Here is a 26,582-nt window from a genome sequence, read left to right on the forward strand (position 1 = left end):
CACCCTGCCCAGTCCACCACGAGGCACCCACGGGGCTTCAAATAAAGTTTAATAAATAAAACAGCAAGAGATTCAAGGCAGTTTTCACTTCACAGTGTGGTCCTTGGTGGGGTGACAGGGAAGGTTGAGTCCAACTCTGCAGATGGGCTCGAGCCAAAACTCTCCTGGTGACACCCAAGGGCTGGGGAACGCTGTCCTGCCCCCCTGGAGGACCCCACTCCAATTTGTAAACAGAAACATAAATTAAAAAAGGGAGGTGGGGGAAGAGATGGACCAGGACCCCAAACCATCTTGCTGGGGAGCTTCAACAGAAATACGACCCGCAGGGTCAGGAAAACAAGCTGGACCTGGCCCCTCGGCATTGCAGGTGACAGGGGGTGTCGGTCACCTGTCTCTTGAAGCCCAGGAGGCTGCTGAGAGGCCCTGGGCGGACAGAGAGGAGGCAGGTGGGCATAAAGTGCGGCTTTTCCTGAAGTGGACAGAGTGGGTGAGGTCAAAGGTGGGGCGGGGCCAACGTCGAGGTATATGGCTCTGTGCCCCATGGGGTTTGGCACCGAGTAGCAGCTGCCCACCGACCCCTGGACTGGGGCAGCCCATGGCCCTGCCAACTGCGGCGAGACAGAGCCAAGCAGGTGCTGGGGGCTCCCTGGGCAGAGGCTGCTGGTGGGGGTGCGGCGTCCTGCCCTGTCTCCCCATCCCCCTGCCGGGCAGGGATGCCTTTCTGTGCCTCTGCTGGCTGGAGGGGACCGGTCCCTCTGCACCCAGTGCCCAATGGGTCCCACGGAGACAGCCTGCAGCCAGGCAGCGGTGCCGGGCGCTGAGGGTGCCGGGCTGTGTGTGGGGAGGGGCAGGGCTGATAGCCCTGCCACTGCTCACCCTAGTCCTTGAAGTGTTCTGAAGCAGAGAAGGCGTTACCCGAGGCCCACGAGGAAAAGGGTCGGGAAGACTGACAGAAGCAGGCCCCACAGTGGCCCCAAGTCCAGTCTAGGCCACACACACCCGCCTGTGGCCAGGAATCAACAGGTCATCACGTTACAGCTGCAGTGAGGGGAGAGACCGAGAGAGAGACCAAGAAAGGGTCAGTCCAGTCCCACAGAACGCACGGCTTGAGCGCTGTGGGCCAAGCACAGGGCTCCCAACCTCGACTCCCCAGCAGACCGTGTTTTCACATGTGCCTGGGGAGAGCTGGTGGTTGGGCAGGGCTGGGAGGAGACTAGCACTGGCCCCATTTGTACCTTTTGGGTTTTGAACCATATGAATGTATTACCTAATCAAAAAAATAAATTAAGCCAAATTAAAAGTAGAGAATAAAACTAAAGAAACAAAAACCTGCTCCGTGGGCCACACCACCCTTGGGCCCTCAGGGCAGACCCCTCCCACTCTCCTCAGGGTAGCCTGAGGCTGGGGCCCCTAGGGTGGGGGCTGCACTCACTGTGACAGGGGCTCCGAGTGCAGCCCAGGGCCCGGGCACGCTGGGTGAGTAGCCAGGAAAGGATTCACGTCCCCAATGCCAATGAGTCCAAACTCAGTGACCGACAAGGCCACCTGTGCAGGGGCCACAGCTTCCTCGGACTCTCCATCCATATCCACATGGCTGGAGACCTGGGGCAGCTCCTCAGGAAGGGCCCCTGGCAGGGCCAAGTCCACAGCCAGTCTCGAGCTGGTGCTGGGCTCTGGAGCAGCTGCAGCGGAGGGGCAGAAGGCCGGCTCGGCCAGGGCTGGGGGCTGCTGGGGTGCGGGCACAGTTGGTGGGGTGTCCAGTTGCTGGAACAGACAGGGCTCTGACTCCAAAGAAGGGAGGTTGTTGGAGCCTTCCTCAGGTTCACCAACACTGCCAGTCATGCCGTCCATGCTCAGCGGCTCTAGAGGGGGAGAACACAGCTGAGGCCAGGCCCCAGCAGCAGCCACGCCCAGCCCTCCCAGGATCCACAACCATCCTGGCTAAGGAGCAGTGCCTTAAAAATCATACTTTTTGCCTTCAGGATGCAATCTATGCAGGCTCCAGCCAAATCTCTGTCAGGGAAAGCAAAGCCTATGGCGCCTCATCACTGATGTTTTCACACAAATACATAAAATACACATGAACACAAAAGAAACTAGTTATACTAAACTGTGCACCCAGGCTAAGGTCCTGCTTTGGAAGGTTGTGACTCCTGTTTTTCAAACAGAACAGAACACAACAGATTCAAAACAACAAAATGCTTGAATGCACTTGCCCAGTCACGGTAAATGTGACTGTGGAGTTCTGTACACAGGTGAAGTGACAATGGTTCCCAGACACCTGCTCCTTAGTGTTCACTGGCACAGGTGTTTCCCCAAAGGCAGGGGCCCTCCCCCCATTGTTACCTATAGGCATCCGTGCCAGAGGGTCCTGCTCAGGGTTTAGGCCATCAGCGGCAGGGGGCAGGGGCGGTGAGGAGCGGGGACGGGCGAGGCCATCGGGGTCACTGCCATCTAGGTCCTGGTCTGCATCCCTGTGGAAAGATGGCACGTGGGGGGCTGCAGTCACTGCCTCTGGCGGGAGGCGCTCCCGAGGACTCCCAGTCCCGACCCAGGCCCTGCTGGGAGCCCGCCACACATACGTGGTTCCTGAGGGGCCGTACTTCCTCCGGCCCAGCCGCGTCTGCTGGGAGAAGTAGTCATAGCGCTCAGACTTCTTCCACAGGTAGTAGTATTCCACACACTCGCCCACAGACCTTGTACGCACCTGAGGGACAGTGTGGTGTCATCTGGGCCCCACACGCCCAGCTCCCTCCGCTTCCCAGGGCAGCAGGAACAGGTTACAGCAGCCAGCGCTCTCAGAGACCCTGCCTACGCCTCCAGTTTCTTCCGCAGCCACCTCCAGCCCCATCGAGGCTCACAGGCCACCCTCATGTCCGGGCTCATCCTTTTGCCCTGAACATGGCACCTCAATCTCAGAGAGCTCCCCTACCTGCCGACATGGGACCCCATTCTTCTTCATTCTGGATCCATGTGTCCAGTGTCCACTTCCCTTTCCCAGACCTCACCAAGCTCCCAAGGACTAAAGTGTCCACCTCATTCCCTGCTCATCGCAGGCCCAGCAGAGGGGGAATAACGAGCCCTTGTGCAGACACCAGGGACAGAGACCCCATCCAGGGAGGACAACATGCAACCTGGCCGAGCCTGCTTTTCCCACAGAACACCACTAACACCCCAAGGGAGAGCCGTCTGTGGGCACATGAAATGCCATTAAAGGACACATTGGGGCTTCATGAACCCCGGACTCAGGTCACATACATAGCACCCTAGAAAGACAAGGGACAGTGCTGCATGGAGCTGGATGCCACCTGGCAAAACCTCTTGGGGGCATCTTCACTTTGGATGAGCCCCACAGAAGGCCAGGGCTGTTACAGGTCCATGTGAGAAACCTGCTGGTCCCCAGGATGAGGGACAGACGACAGGCCCAGGGGAGCCTGGGAACCAGGGGCAGGCAGATACACAGGAGCTGTCGCCTCTTCCCAGTGCATCAGGGGTCTGACTGATAGACAGCGTCACAGCCTCCAAGGGCCAGGTGCAAACTTAACACGTGTGTGGTAGCCACGGGCAGACATGTGGAAGGTAATGCATGTGAAGTTTCGCTCACAGAAGCCTCGGCTGCAGTGGGAATGCAGGGAACAGCGCACTGCATCAGGCCACCAGCAGCTGATCTGCCTAGAGCCGTCGGCAGCGGCAAACTGCGGCTCGCGAGCCACATGCGGGTCTTTGGCCCCTTGAGTGTGGCTCTTCCACAAAATACCACGGCCTGAGCGAGTCTATTTTGAAGAAGTGGCGTTAGAAGTTTAAGTTTAAAAAATTGGGCCCTCAAAAGAAATTTCAATCGTTGTACTGTTGATATTTGGCTCTGCTGACTAATGATTTGCCGACCACTGGCCTAGAGGATCTAGTGCCACCTGAAATGACACTGGGCAGGTCAGCTGAGCATCCTCCTGTCCCTATAGTGGCCCAGCACAGATGTCTCACTTACTCCAACCTCCCAAGAGAGACAGAGGCCCCAAATGTGAGCTAGGTTTCAGCCAGGCCCTGCTTCTCCACAAGCTGTGTCACCATGAATAGCAGGAAGGGGCCGGGGCTGCTTCCCTAGAAGGGCAAAAAACCACTAGGAGACGGGGTGAGGAGAGAGAGCCATGTCGAGACAAAGGGAACTTCAGACTCTGAGACTGAGTCATAGAGCATATCCTGCCAGAGATCCAGGGAGAGGGACCTAAGTCTAGGAAGGACATGGGGACTCAGGTCTAGGAGAAGAAAAGGAGACTCGGGCCTAAGAAAAGCAGGTGGACTCAGGTCCAGGGGAGGGCAGGGCAGGGCAGCCCATTGGTCATGAGCAGGTGGCAGGAGAGACCTATTCCCGTGGTTTGGTTGAACTAAGAGACCCCCGTTCCCCGTGGCTAGAGGCTGAGAGTGGGGTCAAGGCTGGGAGTCCGCACTGCAGCATAGGCTCTGAGCACAGGTGGTGGAGCTCTCTGCGACTGAGATGCCATCATGTTCTTTTCCATTCTGGAGCCTTCTTTGGGGGGAAGGAAGTGGTCTGACCGAGGAGACTAGAATAATATGATAGCAGGCACGTATGCGTGAGAGACGGAAACCACGGCTTTAGCCCTCAGCTCAGAGGAGCCTCAAGAGCCTGGTAAGGGGAGTCACACTCTCGTACTGTGGGGTATAGGGAGCCATGAGCCCAGGCTCCTAGGTTTTCTCCAGCCCCAAGGAGGCTATGGTGCAGCCCAATGGGAGCAGGACGGGCTGTGTCCTCACCTTGTTGGCCTGGATTAGGTGGAAGTTTTTCCCGTGCACTCGGAAGCCATGCTCAAAGTTCCTACACTCCTCCTCACTCCAAGCACAGAGCCCATCTACAACCAGGAGGAGGCATGGTGTCAGCAGTGCCCAGACCAGGAGAGCTGGTCAGGGTGGGGTGGGCAGGCGGGGCGCTCACCTCGAATCACCTTCACATTAAACCGCAGTCTCCGCAGGGCCTCCTCCACATTGAAACTGCACTTCACCAGCTCATACAGCGCCTGCGGGAGTGAAAGCCTCTGCCCACCTGCTCACCAGCAGCAACAGCAGGAGCGCTGACCACCATTGGGGCAGGCGTGTGGGGCATTCACACTACCTTTAGAGTGAGGATATTGGGGGTGTTCACCCTACCATCAGAGAGGGGAAATAAGGGCAGTCCTACCACCGCCAGGGAAGGCATATAGGGGTGCACACAACATCTGGACAGGGATATTGGGGGCATTAAATTCATCATCCAGGAGGTGTTATGGGGGTGTTCACCCCACCATCAGCTCTGGATATGGGGAGTGTTTACAACACCATCAGGGAAGTGAAATGGGGGCGTTCAAATGACAATCAAGATGAATATACTGGGGGTACTTACCCCATCAGGACAGGGATGTCTGAGGCATATACACACACACACACACACACACACACACACACACTATCATCAGGGCAGGGATGTCCAGGGTGTTCACACCATTAGTGTAGGGATAATGAGGGCATTCACACCACTATTGGGGAGGGGCTATAAGAACACATTTACCTCACTACCAAGGTGAAAGCATGCGGGGGGCATTTACACCACCATTGGGGTAAGGACATGGGGGTGTTACACCACCCAGCATACTGCCTACCTGCTCACTGTCTTTCACCATTTCTCCCTCTGGGAGCTGAGACCCGGTGGTCTCGTGCCATCTCCGCTTGATTGCCCGGTACAGGAACTCCTCCACCTCCCTCTCAGGGAGGATGTTGGGGTCCCACAACAGCTGGTCTTCATTCTCATAAACTGTTCAGAGGGAGTGCCAGGGTCAGCGTGGGCACAAAGTCAATGCCCACACGCGGAAAGGGCACACTCCCTCTCCACAGGCATCCACAGTACCTCCAAAGGACAGTGCTAATTTGGATGTCTGGTTCCTGTGACCTGGGCCCATCCCTCACACACCCCTCTAGGCCAGAGGTGGTCAGGGTAACAACAAAAGGTGGAAGCGGTGGGAGGCCCACTGGATGCTTCCCAGCTGGGAAATTAAGGCAGCCTCCTGGAGAAGGCGGCAAGTAGTCTGGGTTGAGGGAAGGGGGACTTCTGAGCATGGCCTTAGGGGAGGGAGTTGTAGGTAATGGGCTCACAGATGGTAAAGCCATTCACACAGTTTGCAAGTCTTGACCAGAGTCCCAAGGAAGCTGAGTGAAGAGCCTGGACTCAATGGCAGTGAGAACCTGGGTCCCGGTGGTCTTACTTAGGCAACAACCACTCTAACCACTGCATCCCGCAAGCCACATATGAGTGTACTTTGCCCAGGGAAGGGATGTCCTGCCCCATGCAGGCAGTGGGCGGCAACCTCTAGCTGGGGAGGGACCCAATGGGAAAGAGACAGAAGGGAGATCTCAGGGCTCAGCCTGGAAAGACCCCAGTGCCAGCACCTCTTAACGAGGGAAGAATCACAGGGACCACAAGCCAAACAGCCCAGTACAGTGGCCAGAAAGTGAAAAACACACTGAGAAAAATGGCTCCTGTGTTAGAATGTCTCTGGTTGGGGAACTGACTGGGAACCAACAACTCCTGAGAACCACAGAAGCAGCAACCTCTCCCAATGCAAGAGCCCCTCCACACTGATGCAATCCCAGCCACTCTCTGGAAAAAAAAAAAAAGAAAAAGAAAAAAAAAAAGCATCATCCTGCCCAGCAGGTGAATGAGAGAGAAAAATCTGTGGGACAGCCGAAACCGGTTTGGCTCAATGGATAGAGCGTCGGCTTGGGGACTGAAAGGTTCCGGGTTCGATTCCGGTCAAGGGCATGTACCTTGGTTGCGGGCATATCCCCAGTAGGGGGTGTGCAAGAGGCAGCTGATCGATGACTCTCTCTCATCGATGTTTCTAACTCTCTATCTCTCTCCCTTCCTCTCTGTACAAAATCAATAAAATATATTTTTTTTAAAAATCTGTGGAACAGAAGTTAATCCACAAATGGCTGGAAATCAGAGTTAGCAGACAGGACTTTAAAGAATTTAAGGACTAGAAAATACAATCTGTGAGTTTATGGACCCACTGAACAGCTCTAATAGCAGCTTGGATATAGCAGAAGGCATGATCAATTAAATCGAAAAGAACTTAATAAAAATTAAAGAAAAAGAATTAAACTGAATTTAAAGAGAACATAGTTAGGGGATGAAGAAGACAGTCATATGTATAATTGAGTCACGGAAGAAATGGACAACATATGGAACAAAAGAAAATCTGAAGAGACAATGGCCAAGAATTCTCCAAAACTGGTGCATGACACCAAATGCCAGATCACAAGAAGTCGGGACAAAGCCAAAGAAAACCACATCTGGGCTCATCTGGTAAAAATGTTAGAAGACCAAAGAAAAATGTAATCAACCTACAGGGAAATAATGAACAAGATTTCCAACACAAACAGTAAGACAGACATCTGACTTCTGCACAGAAACAACAGATACCAAAGACAATGGAACAAAATGATTCACATGTGAGAAGGAAAAGCTGGTAAATCTAGAAAACTAGACCCATGACAATTCTCTTCAAAAGTGAAATGAGCCATAACCAGTGTGGCTTAGTGGGGTGGAGTATCAGCCTGCGAGTCCCAGATTTGATTCCTGTCAAGGGCATGTACCTTGGCTGTGGGCACATCCCCAGTGGAGGGGGTGGGGGTTGCAGGAGGCACCTGATCAATGTTTCTCTCATCAATGTTTCTAACTCTCTATCCCTCTCCCTTCCTCTCTGTAAAAAAATCAATAAAAAATATTTTTAGCCGAAGCTGGTTTGGCTCAGGGGTAGAGCGTCAGTCTGTGAACTGAAAGATCCCGGGTTCGATTCCGGTCAAGGGCATGTACCTTGGTTGCGGGCACATCCCCGGTAGAGGGTGCGCAAGAGGCAGCTGGTCGATGTTTCTCTCTCATCGACGTTTCTAGCTCTCTATATCTCTCCCTTCCTCTCTGTAAAAAATCAATAAAATAAAATACAACTGAAATGAGCCCACCAATGTGGTTCAGTGGTTGAGCATTAACCCATGAACCAAGAGGTCACTGGTTCGATTCACGGTCAGAGCACAGGCCCAACTTGCGGGCTCTATCCCCAGGAGGCAACGTGCAGGAAGCAGCCAATTGATGTTTCTCTCTCATCGATGTTTCTATCACTATATCCCTCTCCCTTCCTTTCTCTTTAAAATCAATAAAAGCATATTTAAAATTTTAAAAAAAGAAATCAAAATTAAGACTTTCCAGAAAAGCAAAAGCTGAAAGAATTCATCAACGTCACTATAAATATTAAAGAGCAAGTTCTTTAGGTAGAAGGAAATGATCGCAAATGGAAGCTGGAGGGAGTGAACAGTACTATCCAGGCAGTTGTAAAAAAGCGTAAGGAAAATCTGGCATGAAAACCACAACACTGTCACTGTGGCACATGCAGTTCCTGCAGAAGCAGCAGCAGCACAATGGGCAGGACAGATGAGGTGAGTAGAATGCACTTATCTAAAGCAGCAATTTTCAACCTTTTTCATCTGATGGCACACAAACTAATTGCTAAAATTCTGCAGCACACCAAAAGATGTATGTTTTGTCAATCTGACTAAAATAAAGTATACTGTATAATTTTGATTTATTCACACCAGACATCTATTATTTGTGTTAGCTGTTGCCATTTTTTTATTTGACAATAGATTCTAAGGGAAATGAGGTCAGTGCCCCCAACTAAGTAGTCAAGTATTGATGTTTTAAAAATTCTTGTGGCATGTGGTAGGATAATCACTAAAAAGGCAATATAAAAATTAAAACATCATCTCAAAGAGGAAGAAAAAATAGAATAAAACTACTTGACTAATCAAAAAGAAGACAAGAAAAAATAAAGGGGAGGGGGAAACAGATGGAATAAGGAAAAAGCACATAGAAGATGGTAACTTATCCCAACTATTTTCACAATTGCATGAAAAATAGTCCAAAATGTAACTGGCTACATATTCCGTATTAAAAGGCAAAAGAGAATAAGACTGGATTAAAAAAAAAATTAGATAAAAAAATATGCAATACACAGAAAATACACTTCAAATATAAAAACACAGAAAGCAGCATTTACAAAATAGACTAAATACTGGCCATAAACAAGGCTCAACTCATTTCAAAGGACTGATATCAGAGTATGTTCACTGGACTTCAACTAGAAGTCAGTAACAGGAGGATAACTAGGAATTCCCCGATGTTTGGAAATTAAACAGAATGCTTCTAAAACACCCCTGAGTGGGAGAAGTTATCACAATGTGAACTACAGAATAACAAACTAAAATGAAATAAACTATGAAGAAAGAATACAGATAAAAATAAAAATGAATTAGGTAGCCATCAGACAACAGAGAAAAATCTCGATAAAGAGCAATAAAAGTAACAAACTCCTAATAAGACTGATCAAAAGAGACTGAAAAGGAGAAAATGCAAAATACAAATATCAGGACTGAAAACGAGGACATCACTATAGATTCTACAGACATTAAGAAGATAGGATATTATGATATTTTTTACGATAAAGTTAGCAACTTATTAGTGGAATAAATGCCTAAAAAATGCAACATATCAAAAACAAACAGAAACTCTAGATAGAGCTATATTATTAAATATACTGAATTTGTAACTAAAAACCTTCTTCCACAAACATGAAACTAAAGTAAAACCCAGGCCCAGACAGCTTCAGTGAGGAAGAAGAAATATTAACAATCTCACACAAGTTCTCCTTGATGTTAGTAAAAGGCACTTCCCAGCATACCTGACCCCAAAGCCTACCAAGGACAAACACAAAATAAAATGACAGGCAGTGTCACGTCAACAGACAAGCGAATTTACAAACTTACAAAAACATGCAACAATACAGGGAACATGACACACAAGATGCACATGCCACACACATGGTTCTAATCCTTTGCCCAAACTGCCTACAACGAAGCAAGCACATCCCATCACACCCATGTCCCAGCCTCTGCCCTGGGAGGCCATACCCTTTACTAAGGGTCTCTGTCTCCCTTGTCTGTCCCACCTCACCCCCTATCCCCAACCCCTCCTCCAATCCTGGCTGCTGAATCATCGGGGAAAAGCCTCCTGAGAGAAGAATGCCAGCCCCCGAGCCTGGGGCAAGAAAAACAAGACTCAAATGACTTCACATCCTGTTTTCTCCACCTGTAAATGGCAACAATTCCTGCCTTAAAGAACAAAAGCCTCTACAGACAGACATACAGATATCAAGTCCAGGTTAGGGAGTACCCTGAAAGACAAAGCAGGACAGGGGGACACTGGTTTCTGGAGGATACTGAGACAGGACACAGACAAGGTGAGAGAGGCCTGTGGGGTAAGAGTGGGGAAGAGCATGGGTGCCCAGAGGAAACGTGCAAAGCCCTGGGCGAGAGGCAAGTCTCCCTTACTTCCTCCTGCCCACTGAGCACTCCGCAAAGCTGCTGCCCACAGCTGGCACAGGGCAGGCACCTGAGCCAGCCGGAGCCCCTCAGAAGATTGGGGAACTAGGTCTGACTGGATGTGCAGCAAGTTCCTTCTGGCCTGGAGTGGGGTTTTCATCTTCTTTCCCTGTCCCCACCAGGATCCAGGCCCCACTTACTCTTCTCACCATGTCGGTTCAAGTGCAGGTTGCTGAGGTCGGCTTGGAACTGAGGCCCAACCATGATCTCCTGCAAAGGCAAAGGCCCAGGAAAGTCAGGGGGGGTGGGAGGCCCAGCCACTTTTCAGAGCCCAGGGCTGTGTTGGTCTGTGCAATCTTTCCACAGATGCCAAGTCCTATGGTCTGAGAATGGGAGGCAGAGACCTGGGTGTGTGTGTGGGGGGTGAGGGACCGTTTGTCTCCATTTCCTTATCCATCTGTTCAGTATAGCCGGTCATGTGTCAAGGGGATGAGGCCTGAGGCCCCAGGTGTCCTGATGCCCAGCTCAGAGCACTCAGGACAGGTCCTTGGGGCCACATCCCTGGGCCAGCCAATGCCACAGCAGCACAGGCTCAAGGTCCCAACAGCTTCTCAGAGGGTGTGCATGTCTCCACCACAGGACCAAGCAGAGACCCACATGGAAGGTGCTGCAGGGTCAGGGCCACATACCTTCTTACATTTGTTGGCAGGAAGAGGGTCCTCCTCAGTGTCAGATGAGGTGGAAGAGCTTAGCTCTTTCTCTGTGCCAGTCAGGAAGTGGGCTTTGGGAAAGGGGATGCAGGTGAGACACGGCTGTGGCACTGGGTAGCTCCCCAGCTAGTGGGTCCCCAGGTCTTCACTGCTGCAGCCTCCACCCCACTCTCCATCCACTTGTCCCCCACACCATGCCACTCCTGAGAAGAGGCATGTCCCAAGACCTGGCCAGATGACAGGTGCGCAACGGGCAAAGGCATGGGGATTTGCTAACTGCCAGCTGTGAGCCCCCAACACCTCATGCGGCTGGGACACTGCCCCCGCATCTGACCCGCCTTTTGATTCCAAAAGCTATAGGAATCAACATGTCCCCTCCTCCTGTAAACTATAGCCAATCAGTCTCAGCTCACTGGTCAGGGAGACGAAAACCACAGAGAGACTCAGACAGAGAACAGGGCACCGCGGAGGCACCCTCATTCTGAGCCTGAGTTATCTGCCCCAAGTAGCCCAGGGCCCCCATCTGCATCACTGGAGCCTGCTCGACCCAGCCCAAGTGGAGGGGCAGGCAGGACACCTACGTCCACTCTGGCTAGGGAAAAGGTCAGAAGCCTCGTGGGAGGTAACAGATGGGGTGAGATCATCGGCCGAGGACTGTGTCTCTTCCTCTTCTTCCCCTGAAAGCAAATCCTTCGCTATTTGTTCCTTTTAACAAAAAGTAAAGAACATTTTTTGCAGTTTGTCTGAACAATCTTCAGATAACACTAATAAACAACAGTGACACTAACTTGATGGCCCTCCCCCTGGGAACAGCAAGGGCTCACGTGGGGCTGTTCTTCCCACTCTGCAGAGGAGACTCGGGGCCAGGGCAGGGCAGCCCAGGGGCCAGCATGGATGCTTGTGGTCCCTGAGCCCAAACCATGCAGTCTAGAAAGGGATGTCACCTGTGCCTGGCCTGGGACAGTTAGAGCCGCCAGCCACTGCTCCCTCCTCGTGCATCCCCTCCTGGCAGGCTTTATTACCAAAGTTGAAACAAGACTGGAGTCAGGACCTCACTCATTCTCTTCCTTCCCAGCTGCGTTTCTCCAGCCCAGTCTCCACTCTGCCCCTCTTTTGGCCAATGGTCAGAGTCTTTTCATCTCAGTTCCCTCTCTGTGGCCACTCTAACCCTGAATGCATCAGCTAGGACTCTGGGAAGCAAGAGAGTCCCCTCTAAGAAGTAATCTAGGCCTCGCACTTCTGCTTTTCTGAGGCCTTCATGCCTGCCCTCCCTAAATCTTCCCACGTGTTCCAGGGAGAGCCCCACTCACCTTGTCCAGAGTCATGTCTGGGAGGGTGGCTGTGGCATCGCTGCCCTCACTCTCCCGCTCCGAGATGGGGTCTGTTGTCTCATAGCCATAGAGGGCAAGCAGCTCGTCCAGGGGCATGTCACTGCTCTGAGGGGGAAGAGGGCTCTGTCAGGAGGGGCTGTTCTGGGCGTCCTGCTTCCCCTCCTCCTGTCTGAGCCCCATCAGCCACAACCAGGGCCAATTTGTCACATTCTGGAAACTTACCCCAGCCAGACCCCAGGTCCAGTCCTTTACCCAAGGACTCCCTTACAACCTCCAGGAGAGCACAGAGAAGACACCAGAGCCCAGAGAGGTCAGGCATGTGCTCCAGGTCACCAGCCTTAAAGCGTGGAGCCAGGACTGGCCTCAGTCCACACTGCACTGCCCAGAAACACTTCCCTGCTCAAAACGGTTCAGACTTGATTCCAGAAAGGCAAGGATGGCATGGTATCTGGGAATCTATCAGAACTCATGACATCAATAAATCAGGAGGGCAAAGACATTTAAATGTCTGGACAAATGTGGAAAATGCATCTGGCAAAATCCAACACCCACCTGATTTTATATAGCACTCAGTACAGTAAGTAAAGAGATAGATGCCCAATCAGTGTGACAGAGATGCTGTCAGCCCTCACTGGGCAACAATGCACAGCCAGAACAACCCCAGCAGTCAGAAGAGGAAGGCAGGATTGGGAGCACCAGAGCTACTCTCACTTTTTTTTTTTTTAATCCTCAGCTAAAAATATACTTTTCATTACTTTTTCAGAGAGTGGAAGAGAGGGAAGGAAAGCGAGGGAGGTGGGGAGAGGCATTGATATGAGAGAGATACATCGACTGGTTGCCTCCACACATGCCCCAACCTGGGCCAGGGATCAAAACTGCAACCCAGGTACTTGACCAGGAAATGAACCTGCAACCCTTTGATCAATGGGCTGGTGTTCTAACCACTGAGATCACTATACTCACACAGTTTTGATACTTTGAGCCCATCTGATAGAATAAGAAAGGGAAATAAGACATTTATTTATTTACTAGAGGCTCAGTGCATGAAAATTCATGCACTGGATGGGGTAGTCCCTCAGCCCGGCCTGCCCCCTCTCACAGTCTGGGAGCCCTCCAGGGCAGGAGACCACCTGGTGATCAGGGAAAGGCGACACCCCCATCACAACTCTGCTGCTGCTATTGCCAGCAGCGCAAGCCTCAGCCAGCCCTGGTTACCTGAGCCTTGGGCGGCCCGGGCAGTGGGGCAGCTGCCATCCGAGGCTTGCCTGCGCTTTGGGCCAGCCCTGGGCGGCTGGGAGGCTGAGAGGACTAGGGGACTCTGGAGGCAGGTGCATGGAGCGGCTGGGCCTTGCCACACGCCTCCTGCCCCTGGCGAGGGAGACCGGGCACCACCATCTTGTGGTTGTGGGCACCTCCATCTTTAAGGGTGGGGTAGTCAATTAGCATATTCCCTCCTTATTGGCTGTGGGCATCGCCTCCTTGAGAGCAGGACAATTAGCATATTCCCTCCCTATTGGTTATGGGTACTGCCATCTTTGAGGATGGGGCAGTCAATTAGCATATTCCCTCTTTATTAGCTAGGATTTTTGTTTTCTTAATCCTCACCCAAAGATATTTTCTCATTGTTTTTAGAGAGTGGAAGAGAGAAGTAAAGACAGAAACATTGATATGAGAGAAACACATCAACTGGTTGCCTCCTGAACAAGCCCTGACCAGGGCCTGGGCAGGGGGGGAGCCTGCAGCCGAAGTATGTGCCCTTGACCGGAAACAAACCCGGGAGCCTTCGGTCCTCAGGCCGATGCTCTATCCACTGAGCCAAACCAGCTAGGGCTGGATATAAGACATTTAATTATTAGAGAGAAACAAAGAAAAACTATTACTACCTTCCTCTCCAGTATTGCTTTCAAATTGGTTTCTCACTCTCCTGTAAACCTCTACTCCTTCTGACCACACTCTGTCCTGACCCCAGGGGTCACTGTCAGCCTCCAACCTCCTGAGCATTCCTTCTCATTCTTTCTGGAGTCAACTTCTGCCCTGCCCTTGTGCTGGGACTTCCATTGCTGTGGAAGACCACCCAGCTTCCGCCCAGCCCTTCCTCTAAACCAAGTGCTTATATGACGAAGGGTCATTTTGCCCATCACAGTTTCTAATTATGCACTGGTTGCAGGGGTTCACACAGTGGCCCAAAGATTCCCTGGGACCTTCACAACACTATGATGACATTAATCCATCATTTGTGCTGATGCAGCAATCAATGGTTTCTGGACAGTGTCCTGCAGTGAAGGCAGGAGCACAAAGTGTGTGAGTTGCCAATGCATGTTCCTTACTGCCACTCACTCAGTTTTAAAAAGATGCTAGTTTCAATTACGAATATTCTGTGATTCAGCGGTTAGATCGTTGGTCAGAGCACCAAAGGGTCACAGGTTTGATTCCTGGTCAAGGGCAGGTGCCTGGGTTGCAGGTTCAATCCCCGGTCCTGGTTGGGTCACATGCAGGAAGCAATCAATTGATGTCTCTCTCACATGTTTCTCTCTCTCTCTCTCTCTCTCTCTCTCTCTCTCTCTCTCTCTCTCTCTCTCTCTCTCTTTCTCCTTCTATCTCTCCCTTCCTCCCTCCCTCCCTCCCTTGCACTTTCTCTAAAAAATCAATGGAAAAAATATCCTCAGGTTAGGATTAATAAAACAAAACAAAAAAAGGCAGGCAGAAAGCAACATTCTGTCAGGTGGTACCAGGCACACATCATCTCAAACTAAGTGGGAAGCTACTTCCAAAGAAATGACTGCTGTGATTGCTGTGAGAGTAAAATGAGCTTTTAAGCAAAAAATTCTAATTTTGGAAAACATAGATCTGACAATGTGAACTTGATAATTCCCACAGCCTCGAGTAATAGGTAATACAAAATGAAAGGGTTTCTGCTTTTACTTTAATTTTTTTTTAATCAATCTTTATTGTTCATATTATTACAAAGGTTCCTCATTTCTTCCCCCCTCCACCAGGTTCTCACCCCACCCTCCGCCCCCTCCCCATCCCCCATTGTCCTCATCCATAGGTGCACAGTTTATGTTCAGTCTCTTCCTCCCTCCCTTTCCCCGAGAGTAAATCCCTTTTCAGATAGTAAATCAGTTACTTAGCATTTTCTCATATCAATAATACCTCCACATGCCCAATGATACACTTCACACAAAAGACATTTCCAAATATGTCTCATCAAAACCAGCCTCATCCAGGCCCCACCCAAGGCACTCACAGATCAACACCCCAGCGCTATACTAACTCAACACATCCAGATCTAAGCCTTCATCACTTAATTCAGCAGACCCTCAAGTTCCCACAAAAGTTTCCAGCCATGTCTGAGAGGCAGCCGTGGGGCAGGGGAAGGCGAGGAGCGAGCTGTTCCAGGCCTGGCTGCTCCAGGCCTGGCCTCTGTTGCTCTGGATCGTTCCACAACCAGCTGCTCCGGGTCTGGTCACTGCCGCTCCCGACCTAGTTGCTCTGGACTTGGCTGCTGCTGCTCCAGGCCTGGCCGCACTCAACCCGGCTGCTCCGGGCCTGACCGCTCCCAACCTGGCAGCCGCTGCTCCGGGCCTGGCCGCTACCAGCCTGGCAGCTGCTGCTCTGGGCCTGGCAGCACCAGACCCGGCTGCTCTGGGCCTGGCAGCACCAGACCCGGCTGCTCTGGGCCTGGCAACCGCTGCTCCGGGCCTGGCCGCACCAGACCTGGCTGCTCCGGGCCTGGACGCTCCCAGCCTGGCAGCTGCTGCTCCGGGCCTGGCCGCTCCCAGCCTGGCAGGTGCTGCTCTGGGCCTGGCAGCACCAAACCCGGCTGCTCCGGGCCTGGCTGCTCCCAGCCTGGCAGCCGCTGCTCCGGGCCTGGCAGCTGCTGCTCCGGGCCTGGCCGCTCCCAGCCTGGCAGCCGCTGCTCCGGGCCTGGCCGCACCAGACCCGGCTGCTCTGGGCCTGGCCGCACCCGACCCGGCTGCTCTGGGCCCGGTTGCCCCAGGCCCGGCCGCTCCCAGCCTGGCCGCTCCCAGCCTGGATGCTCCGGGCTTGGCTACTGCTGTTCTGGGCCTGGCAGCTCTGGGCCCGGCTGCTCTGGGCCCGGCTTCTCCGGGTCCGGCCACTCTGAGTCTGGGTATTCCTGGACTGGCCACCCTGGGCTTGGCCGCCTCCACCTCAGGCCTGGCTGCCACTGCCCCAGGTCTGGCTGCTCCAGTGCTGGCTGTTGATGTTCTGGTTCTGGCTGCTGCTGCTCTGGGGCCTGGCTGTTGCTGCTCCGGGCCCGGCTGCCACTGCCTTGTGCCTGGCCACTCTAGGCCTGGCCACCGCTGTTCCAACATTGTCCTTTTGTTTTTTGTTTTTTTTAAACGCATTTATGTTGCAGTGTTGGCTGGTGAGTTGAGTTCTGACTTAGTCTTTGATTTTTCAAGATCTTCTTTGTATTCTTTCTTAAGTAATTTTACTATCTTTTGCTCTCACTTGATTTCTTCACATTGAGAACTTCTTTGGTTTCTTCCTCCTTGTCCTGGGAGTTCAGCAGGTTGGCCTGTGGCACCCCTTTGTTCTCTGCAGGCTCCTGCGCTGCTTCAGCCTGTTGCCGGGGTCGGCGCCGCCCAGGAAGCAGCCCCTGGCCTTGGCTCTGTTGCCCGCGCTCAGCGGTCGAAGGTTCAGGGGCACCCCCCCCCCCTGGGGGACCCGTCGCCCGACTCCTTGCTGGTGCCCGGCTGTCCGGTGTCCATCGCGTTCCTCCAGTCTGGAGCTTTTTTTCTCCTTCCCGCTAGGGGAGACTAGGATCAGAGTCAACAGACTGTCCTCTGCGCGCAGTGTGCGTGACTCCGGGGGCTCCGCTTTTCGCAACTCCCCCAGGACTCCACCTCACAGCCCTGTCTCCCTCTGCTTGAGCCTGGGTCCCCAGGGATTGGCCTAGAGCTGGAGTTCAGGGCAGTCGGGAGTGGGGCTCAGCACCGCCGGAGATTTTGTTTCTTCCCGCCAGGGCAATACAGCATCAGAGTCAACATTCTGTCCTCTGTACGTATTGTGCGCGTCTGCGAGCAGTGTGCGCGACTCTGGGGGCTCCGCTTTTCGCCACTCCCCTGGGATTCCGCCTCACAGCCCTGTCTCCCCCTGCCTGAGCCTGGGTCCCCAGGGTCTGGCCTAAGACTGGGGTTCAGAGCAGTCGAAACTGGGGCCCAACACGGCCGGGGCTCCTGTTTCCTTCCCTCCAGGGCAATCCCGCATCAGAGTCAACATTTCTTCCCTTGCAAGCAATGTTCGCAACTCCGGGGGCTCGGCCTTTCACCGCTCTCCCAGGACTCCACCTCATAGCCCCATCTCCCTCTGCTTGAGCTTGGGTCCCCAGGGAATGGCCTAGAACTGGGGTTCAGAGCAGCCCGTACTGAGGCTTTGTTTCTTCCAGCTAGGGTAATCCAGCATCAGAGTCAACATTCAGTCCTCTGCACGCAATGTGCGCGACTCCACGGGCCCTGCTTTTCGCTGCTCCCCTGGGATTCTGCCTCACAGCCCCGTCTCCCCCGCCAGAGCCTGGGTCCCCAGGGTCTGGCTCATAACTGGGGGTCAGTGCTGCCGGTTCGGGGATTTAGCCCAGGCTGGGGGTTTTATTTCCTTCCTGCTAGGGAACGCCAGGCAGCACCCAGCCCTCTCCTCCTCTCCGGCTGCGACCTCTCGGCGCGCGCGTGCGTGCGGGCACACAGCATGTTTCCGTACCTTAGGCTTTTTTCAGCTCCTCTGATTTTCCTTCTGGTTTTCTCTTTCCTTCTTGTTGTAGAATTTTCAGTCAGTCGACTACCTGTAGCTCTGGGCAATGTCCACTCTACATTTTAGTTGTATTCCATTGAAATTGTTGTGTGCTGCTGCGGTTAGATGTCTACCTGAGCAGCCATCTTGGATCCTCTCTGCTTTTACTTTAATTTTTAAGAAAATCTAGACCTAGGTATCCTACCTAATAAGAGTAATATGCAAATTAACCATCACTCACTAGCCATGTCCACCAGCCAATCAGAGCAAGTATGCAAATTAACCCCAACCACAATGAGCAGTTGAGGGGCTCAGGTTTCCCTGGCAATAGAGGAAGCCAAGCTTTCCATACACCCTGGCCGGTCTAGGCCTCCACTCAAGAATACAAAGTTTCAATTATAGAAGATAAATCCCAAGAAAAATGGCGGCAGCCACAGAGCTGGAGAAAACAGACTACGGTTGCCTCTGGTGACAGAGAAGGCCAAGCTTTCCACCTGCCTTGGCTGGCCTAGGCCTCCACTCAAGGATACAAAGTTTCAATTATAGAAGGTAAACAAATCCAAACAGAAATGGCTGTAGCCATGGAGCAAGTAGGAGGCATGGCTCCACTCCAGGCTACAAAGTTTCAATTGTAGAAGGTAAACAAATTCCAGATCCCAGGGCCTCTGTTTGGGTCACCAGGGGGCATGGCCGGCCTGCAAACCACCACAGACCTCCTTGCCCAAGCCACCCCACACAGCAAGGGAACCACACACCCTGACCGAGGACACCCTTCAAGGCAAACAGCTGGCCCCCACCCATGCACTAGGCCTCTATTCTATCTAATAAAAAAGTAATATGCAGATTGACCATCACTCCAACACACAAGATGGCTGCCCCCATGTGGTCAAAGATCCTGCCCCTATGGACACAAGATGGCCACCATAAGATGGCCAGCCAGGGAGGGCAGTTGGGAGTGATCAGGCCTGCAAGGAAGGGCAGTTGGGGGCAATTAACCCTGCAGAGGAGGGCAAGTAGGGGTGACCAGGCTGGCAGAGGATGGAAGTTGGGGGCAAACAGGCTGGCAGGGGAGCAGTTAGGCATCAATCAGGCTGGCAGGGGAGTGGTTAGGGGGTCATCAGGCTGATAGGCAGAAGCAGTAAGGGCAATTAGGAAGGCAGGCAGACAAGCAGTTGGGAGACAGCAGTCCTGGATTGTGAGAGGAATGTTCCTGATCAGAGAGGGTGCAGGCAGGGCTGAAGGACATCCCCCTACCCGGTGCATAAATTTCATGTACCGGGCCTATAGTTTAGCTAATAAATAGCTGATTTAGGTGTGAAAGTTCTGAGAAATTTTAAATTCATGTAGAACTTTAAAAAAAAATTTTTTTTTAAAGAAGACATTTGTTTGGTTATAAGAGCAAACTGGCACCAAGTGATCCATTACAACAAGCTAAACAAATGCCTGATGGTTAGTCCAAAAAAAAAAAAAAAAAAAAAAAAAAAAAAAAAAAAAAAAAAAAAAAAACCAATACTTAAAGACATCTCAGAAAATCAGTGCTGGAACTGTTATGGATTAAATGTTTGTGTTCCCCATCCCAAATTCCTATGTTGGGTGCTTAATCCCCAACCGGACTATATTTAGAGATGGGCCTTTATGGGAATACTTAAAAGTTAAATGGGATCATGAGTGTGGGACCCTGACTTCTCATCTGATAGAAAAACTCTCTCCCCTCCATGTGAGGACCTGGTAAGAACGCAGTGTCTGCACACCAGGATGTGGTCGCCCCACAAACAGACTTGTAAGACCTTTATCTAGGACTTCTGACCTCCAGAACTGTGAGAAAATAAATATCTGGTGTTTAAGCTCCATGGTCTCTAGTATTAACAAATGTGTGTTTTTAGATTTTATACTGTAAACCACATGTGTCAAACACAAGGCCCGCGGGCCAAATCCGTCCCGCCAGGCCTTGCAATGTGGCCCGCACCGCGCTGTCATCACTGCACTCCGCTGCGTTTCCATCACAATGACAGTTTATGACTGTTCAGTAAGCCATTCGGCCTGCGATTTAGGCTGGATTTTAGATTTTGGCCCCTTCTCTGATTGAGTTCGACACCCTACTGTAAACTGTCGACATGTGGAAGATCTACTTGTTAGAAAACCAGGATTTTGCAAACATGTCACCAGTGCAGAGATGACAAGGTCACACCTGGGTTAAGATACACACCAAGTTCAAGATCATTAGATTGTGGCATAACCAAGTACAGGAAGCTCACTAGATATGGCTACAGGGGAGAAACCAAGATGGCGGCATAGGTGATCTAGTTGCTGAATTTTGGTCCAGCATCAAAAAAATAGCCGAAACCGGTTTGGCTCAGTGTATAGAGCATCGGTCTGCGGACTGAAAAGTCCCAGGTTCGATTCTGGTCAAGGGCATGTACCTTGGTTACAGGCACATCCCCAATAGGGGGGTGTGCAAGAGGCAGCTGATCGATGATTCTCTCTCATCGATGTTTCTAACTCTATCCCTCTCTGTAAGAAGTCAATAAAATATATTAAAATAAATAAATAAATAAATAACCATTAACTATTTAAAAGGTTGTTAAAATCTCTACCTTTTTTTCATGATCATCTGCATGAGGTCAAATTCACACTTCAACCAGAAGAACATATCATAACAGACACATCTGCCAGGACAGCAGCTAGATTCTCTCACACTGTTCCCACATTCAAAGATTTACACAAATGTAAAATTATTCCACTCTTCCTAAATTTTATTTTTGTTTTGGAAAAGTTATTTTTTTATTTTCATAAAAATCTGTTATTTCTATTAACAATGTGCTTACTGCATCATCAAAGCTGCTTAAGGTCTTCAATAACTTTTAAGAGGATATCGAGTTCTGAGGTCAAAAAGTGTGAAAATGATAGGTTTAACGTCCAACTACCCCACTACTCTATAACCTTAGCGCCCCTTGAAGACAAGACAGGCTGGTCTGTCCCTTGTGACCTCAACTTCTAGCACCGGGCCTGGAGCTTTGCAAACAGATGTGCAAGTAGAACTTGTCATTGCAGAATCTGAACAGCTTGCAGACCAATGCAGCCAGAAGAAACTGTGGAGTTTGCCCAGCAGGGCTCCACCCACATGGGGTATAGGGCTCAGCTGAGCCAAGTACCTGGGAAATGAAGTCCTTGTCCAGCTCCTCCTCAGGCTGTGCTGGGCGTCTTGTGGTCCCTTCACACTCCTCCCGGATGCCGTAGTTCTGCGACAGGATCTCTGCGAGGTTGAACTGCTGGTCTGCAGAGCCCATTGACACACCTACAGAGGGGATACCACCTGCATCAGCTCCTCACCCCACCTGTCTCCATGCATATATGAAAGGTGTGTATGTGCATACATGTGCATCAACAAAGCTGTGTTAGGCTGTACATGTGTATTTTTACACATGCACACATGTGGTGGGGGCATGTTCTCATGAGGCGGTATGTATGTGTGTGTACATGTGTGCGTGCAGCTATGTATACCTACATGCATGACGTGTTCGTCTGAATGTAGTGTGTGCACAAGTACGTTTATTTTTGTGTGCATTATGAGGCTGTGTGCATATGTGAGGCTGTGTGTGTACATGCATGTAGTCAGCAATGTCAGTCTACATTGTGGAAACTCCCAACAGAAGGACTTCTGACAAGAGTACATCTGGCTAACTGCACACAAATTCTAAGCATTTTAGGGATGTGTTTTCCTGACCACAGACACTTGTGAGGGTCTGGGGAGAGAACAAGTGAACAAGGAAGAGATGAGCCCCAGATGAGTCAGCATGAATAGAGCACAGGGACCCAACAAAGCTGGCTCCACACCTGGTGCCTGCATGGCTTGGGCAAGGCCTTCAGCTCAGGAAACACAAGGGTGATGCTATGCACCCACTTCTGGGAGTCATTGCAGACACAGTACCGGGAGAATGCCAATGAACAGCATGCAATAGGCCCAACAAACACCAGTCCCTCCTTCTCCCTCTTCACCACAGCAGTGTCCCATGCACGGCCCAATGGGTGGTAGATGTTACCAGATTTTGAGTTTTCCCAAAAGAGCCAAGATGTGTCCACTGCTATCTCGCCATGATTGGTCTTCAGTAAGTTGAATTTTACAAACAAAATAATGAAGTCTCAATCAACCCAAATCATGGAGCCATGAAGGTCAAGGCTGGTCCTCCAAGTGAGTCCGAAGCACACAGTATCATTAGAAGGAGTACTGGGGCCAGGCGGTTGGGGACAAGTGGCCAGCTCAGGGAAAGTGCAGGGCACCCAAGGATGGTGCCCACTCAGCACCCATTCTACCTCCCTCAGCCCTTCCGTTTTCCTTCAGCCATGACACAGGCACTCTGATCCTCCCCTGGGTAGTCTGGCCCCCAATATAGAATGGGAAACAGAGTCCTGGCCACTCTGTCTGTACCCCTGTCCCTGACTCCATCTGCACACCGCCTCTGTCTTGCCAGGCTGAGCAAGGTTCTGTCTCTTACAATGACAGTGGCCCTGACAGCCCCAGGCAGGAGGAAGGTAGGGGCAAAGGAGGCACCTGCTGTGGTCGGCAATCCGGGCTCCCTGGGGCACAAACTGTGAGTAAGGCAGGAGACCACTTGAGGGCTCTGCCTCTCCAGCGAGGAGGCCTGCAAAGGAAGAGAAACAGGGTTAGTTCAACCAGCCTAGAACCCACTGAAAGCAAGTCTGGCTCTCTGAGTGGCCTCATCTAGACTCTGTGGGATAACGCATGCAGGCTGCTTCCAAGAGCTGAGGAGGGAACACTGATAGTGGATCTGGGCATGCAGCTGCTAGAAGCTATTCCCCTGCTCCTAAGTCAAGCACACGGAGGATGCACTGAAGTAGGCTTATACAGCAGCTCTAAACATCAGAACTTCAATGTCTTCATCTCCAAGTGGAAAAACAGCACTCACAGGGGACTGTGAGGAGCCTGACAGCCAGTGCCTAATAGTGGTTATCACCCACCCAGGACACAAGAACCAGGTAACCTAGTCTCACACACAGTCCTATTGCACACACCCAACAGGCATTCACTGAACAGCCAGCCATGCCTGACACGTGTTCCATTACACAGGGGTCCCAGCCTTCAAAAAGCAAAATAGCCACTCTTGGGACACCTAGAAATTCCTCTAAAAGTAAGCATAGAGTTATCAAATGACCCAGCATTTAATTCCACTCCCAGGTACATACCCAAGAGGACTGAAAACATACATTCATACTAAACACGCACGTTCACATATTAGCATGATTCACAAAGGCCAAAAGAAAAAGCAACCCAAAAGTCCTACAGCAGATGAATGGATAAACAAGATGTTGTCTATACACACACTGGAATATGACTCAGCTATGAAAAAGAAGTGAAACACTGATAGAAAACACAAAAGGCCACACAGTATGTGATTCCACTTATGTGACATGTCCAGAACAGGCAAACCCAGAGTCAGAAAGTGGACTCATGGTTGCCCGGGACTGGAGAGGGGGTAGGATGATTACTGATGGGGTCAGATAACCTTTTGGGGTGATGAAAATGTCCTAGAACTAGATAGAGATGACAGTTTTAAAACTTTATGAGAATACTATAAACCACCGAATTCCACATTTTAAATGGTTATATTTTGTGGTATAATAAAAACCTCAACTTTTTTTAAAAGGTCAACAAACTAGGAAAGAATGGAAACTACTCATAAAGAACCCCTGAGGAAGTCCAATAACACCCCTTAGTGGTGAAAGGCACAGGCAGGAATGCCCGCCTTCACCATGTCTGTTCAAAGTAGCACTGGAGGTTCTAGTCAGGGCAAGAAAATGTAACAGAAGGAATCCAAAATGGAAAGGGAAAAGTAAAGCTCTTTCTTTTGCACACAAAATAATCTTGCATAGAAGGTACAATAGAATCCACTGAAAACTTATCTGAACTTATTAATAAATAAGTTCAGCAAGGTAGCAAATCACAAGACCAACATATAAAAATAAATTGTATTCTCATATATTAACAATTAACAAGCCAAAAAGAAAATTAAGGAAACAATTCCATTTACAACAGCCTCAACAAGAATAAAACACATAGGAATAAATTTAGCAAAAGTTAGAAACTTATAATCTAAAAAGTGTAAAACATGTTGAAAGAAATTAAAGAGCTAAGCAAGTGGAAAGACAACCTATATTCATTGCTCAGAAGATTTACTATGGTTAAGATGTCAATATTCCCCATCTGAGCTACAGATTCAATGAGGTGCCTATCAGAATCTTAGCTGGCTTTACATATCTACTGCCAAACAGATTCCAAAAATAGTATGCAAACTCAAGGGGGCCAGAGTAGCCAAAACAATCTTGAAAGAGAACACTCCTGATTTCAAAATTACTACAAAGCTACAGCAATCAGAACAATGTGGTATTTGGCATAAGGCTGGACATTGAAATCAAAGGAATAAAAATGAGAATCCAAAAATAAACCCACATATTTACCATCAATTGAATTTTTACAAAGGTGACAAAACAATTCAACGGGGAATGAACAGCCTTTTCAAAAATGATGCTAGGAAAACTAGGATATTCACCTGAAAAGGAACAGAATTGAACACCTATCTTACACCATATACAAAAATTAACTCAAAATAGGACAAAGACCTTAAATATGAGAGCTAACTCTATCAAACTCTTAGAAGGAAACATAGGGATAAATCTTTGTTACATTGGACTAGGCAATGGTTTCTGAGATAAGACACCAAAAGCACAAGCAACAAAAGAAAAATTGATAAACTGGACTTCATAAAAATAAAAGACTTTTGTGCTTCAAAGGACATTATCAAGAAAGTGAAAAGACAACTCACAGAATGGGAAAAATACTTGCAAATCATATAGCTGAAAAGGACTTGCATCTAGAATATATAAAGAATTCTTACAACACATTAATAACAAGATAACCTATTTTTAAATGGGTTAAGGGTCTGAAAAGACATTTCTCCAGAGATGCACAAATGGCCAGCCAATAAGCATGAGAAAAAATATTCAACATCAGGGGAAATCAAATAAAAACACAGTAAGATACCACTTCATAAGCACAGAATGACTACGACTAAAAAGACAGAACAAGTTGTGTCAGGAAGAATGCAGCCCATCCAGGAGGGAATGTAAAATGGAGCAGCTACTTTGGGAAACAGTCAACAGTTCCTACAAAAGTTACTACAATGTTAACCAGCAATTTCACTTCTAGGGATTCAGAGTATGCCACCCCAAAATGCACCACTCTGGCGTAAGGATTATTTCAAGCAGAAGACAACTGAGAAAACCAGACACAGGATGAGCTGAAAGCAGAACATAAACTCCTGTGAGGGTGCCCCCCAAAACCAGGAAGAGAGCCCCCTTATCACTGGGGACAAGATAAGAATCTGCACCAAGAGAGTATCTGCACACACAGACCTTACTAACGCACCTGAATTTCCACTAGTTCCCCCATGCTTACCTTCCCACAACTTGATGCCCTTAGAAACTCAGTCCTTTTCCTTTGTCATCACTCCTCTAAGATTTACTGTTCTTTTGTTCAGATGCTAGAAGCCCAAATCCTCACCCCGCCAGTTACTCATCACCTAGTTCTCCCATGTGACGGGCACTACTTGTTTCACTCTTGTTAGTTAGGCTGCCTTTCGTAGGTTTAAATCACAGGAACCCTAAGGTCAACCAAAGGACTTGTATGCATGCAATGGACAAAGACAACGGGGCGTGAGGGCATGAGTGAAGCAGGGGAGTGGCAACGGGGTGATAGGGACACATATGTAATGCCATAATCAATAAAGAAAAAAAAATTTAATGATTTTTTTAAAATCACAGGAACCCCAAGGAGAACCTACAAGAGTTAAAGGGACAAAGTTAGGCTCCTCCTCCCCTATGTCTACACTGAAAACTGCATATGAATATTCATAGCAGGATTTCTCCCAGCAGCTAAAGGTGGAAAGAACCCTAATGTCCATCTGCTGATGAACAGAAATAGCAAACAAAACAATAAAATATTACTCAGCCATGACAAGGAACAAGGCACTGACACTTGCTACCAAATATGGACTTGAACACATGATGGTCAGTGAGAGAAGCCAGACACAAAGGGCCACAAAGTATGTTATTCCATTTATGTGAAATGTCCAGAAGAGGCAATCCACAGAATCAGAGAGTGGGTTCATGGGTGTCAGGGGCGGGGGAGGAGGATGGAGAGTGACAACCAAGGAATACAAGTTTCTTTTGGGGTAATGAAAATGTTTTAAAATCAATTAATGATAGTTGCACAACTCTATGAATATACTAAAAACCACTGGATTGTACACATTAAAACAAGTGAATCACACATCAAGAAAGCAGTTTGAAAAAAAAA

General features: G+C 49.9%; 1 protein-coding gene across 1 annotated transcript in view; it reads right to left on the bottom strand.

Annotated features, from left to right (window-relative positions):
- Positions 1 to 31: 31 nt before the first annotated feature.
- The window catches only part of MIER2 (MIER family member 2), a 30,378-nt gene continuing 3,827 nt past the window's right edge, over positions 32 to 26,582 (bottom strand). The window contains exons 2-14 of the mRNA XM_036423608.2: positions 22,761 to 22,851; positions 21,364 to 21,506; positions 12,440 to 12,565; positions 11,711 to 11,834; positions 11,109 to 11,200; positions 10,620 to 10,689; positions 5,649 to 5,800; positions 4,949 to 5,030; positions 4,771 to 4,865; positions 2,583 to 2,707; positions 2,347 to 2,474; positions 1,433 to 1,862; positions 32 to 1,038 (exon numbers count right to left, since the gene is read on the bottom strand). Coding sequence (XP_036279501.1) covers positions 1,017 to 1,038; positions 1,433 to 1,862; positions 2,347 to 2,474; positions 2,583 to 2,707; positions 4,771 to 4,865; positions 4,949 to 5,030; positions 5,649 to 5,800; positions 10,620 to 10,689; positions 11,109 to 11,200; positions 11,711 to 11,834; positions 12,440 to 12,565; positions 21,364 to 21,506; positions 22,761 to 22,851 — 1,680 coding nt within the window. The 3' untranslated portion in view covers positions 32 to 1,016. The remainder of the gene's footprint in view (positions 1,039 to 1,432; positions 1,863 to 2,346; positions 2,475 to 2,582; positions 2,708 to 4,770; positions 4,866 to 4,948; positions 5,031 to 5,648; positions 5,801 to 10,619; positions 10,690 to 11,108; positions 11,201 to 11,710; positions 11,835 to 12,439; positions 12,566 to 21,363; positions 21,507 to 22,760; positions 22,852 to 26,582) is intronic.

The sequence above is a fragment of the Pipistrellus kuhlii genome, unplaced genomic scaffold (assembly GCF_014108245.1).
Source record: "Pipistrellus kuhlii isolate mPipKuh1 unplaced genomic scaffold, mPipKuh1.p scaffold_m20_p_8, whole genome shotgun sequence".
Lineage (NCBI taxonomy): Eukaryota > Metazoa > Chordata > Mammalia > Chiroptera > Vespertilionidae > Pipistrellus > Pipistrellus kuhlii.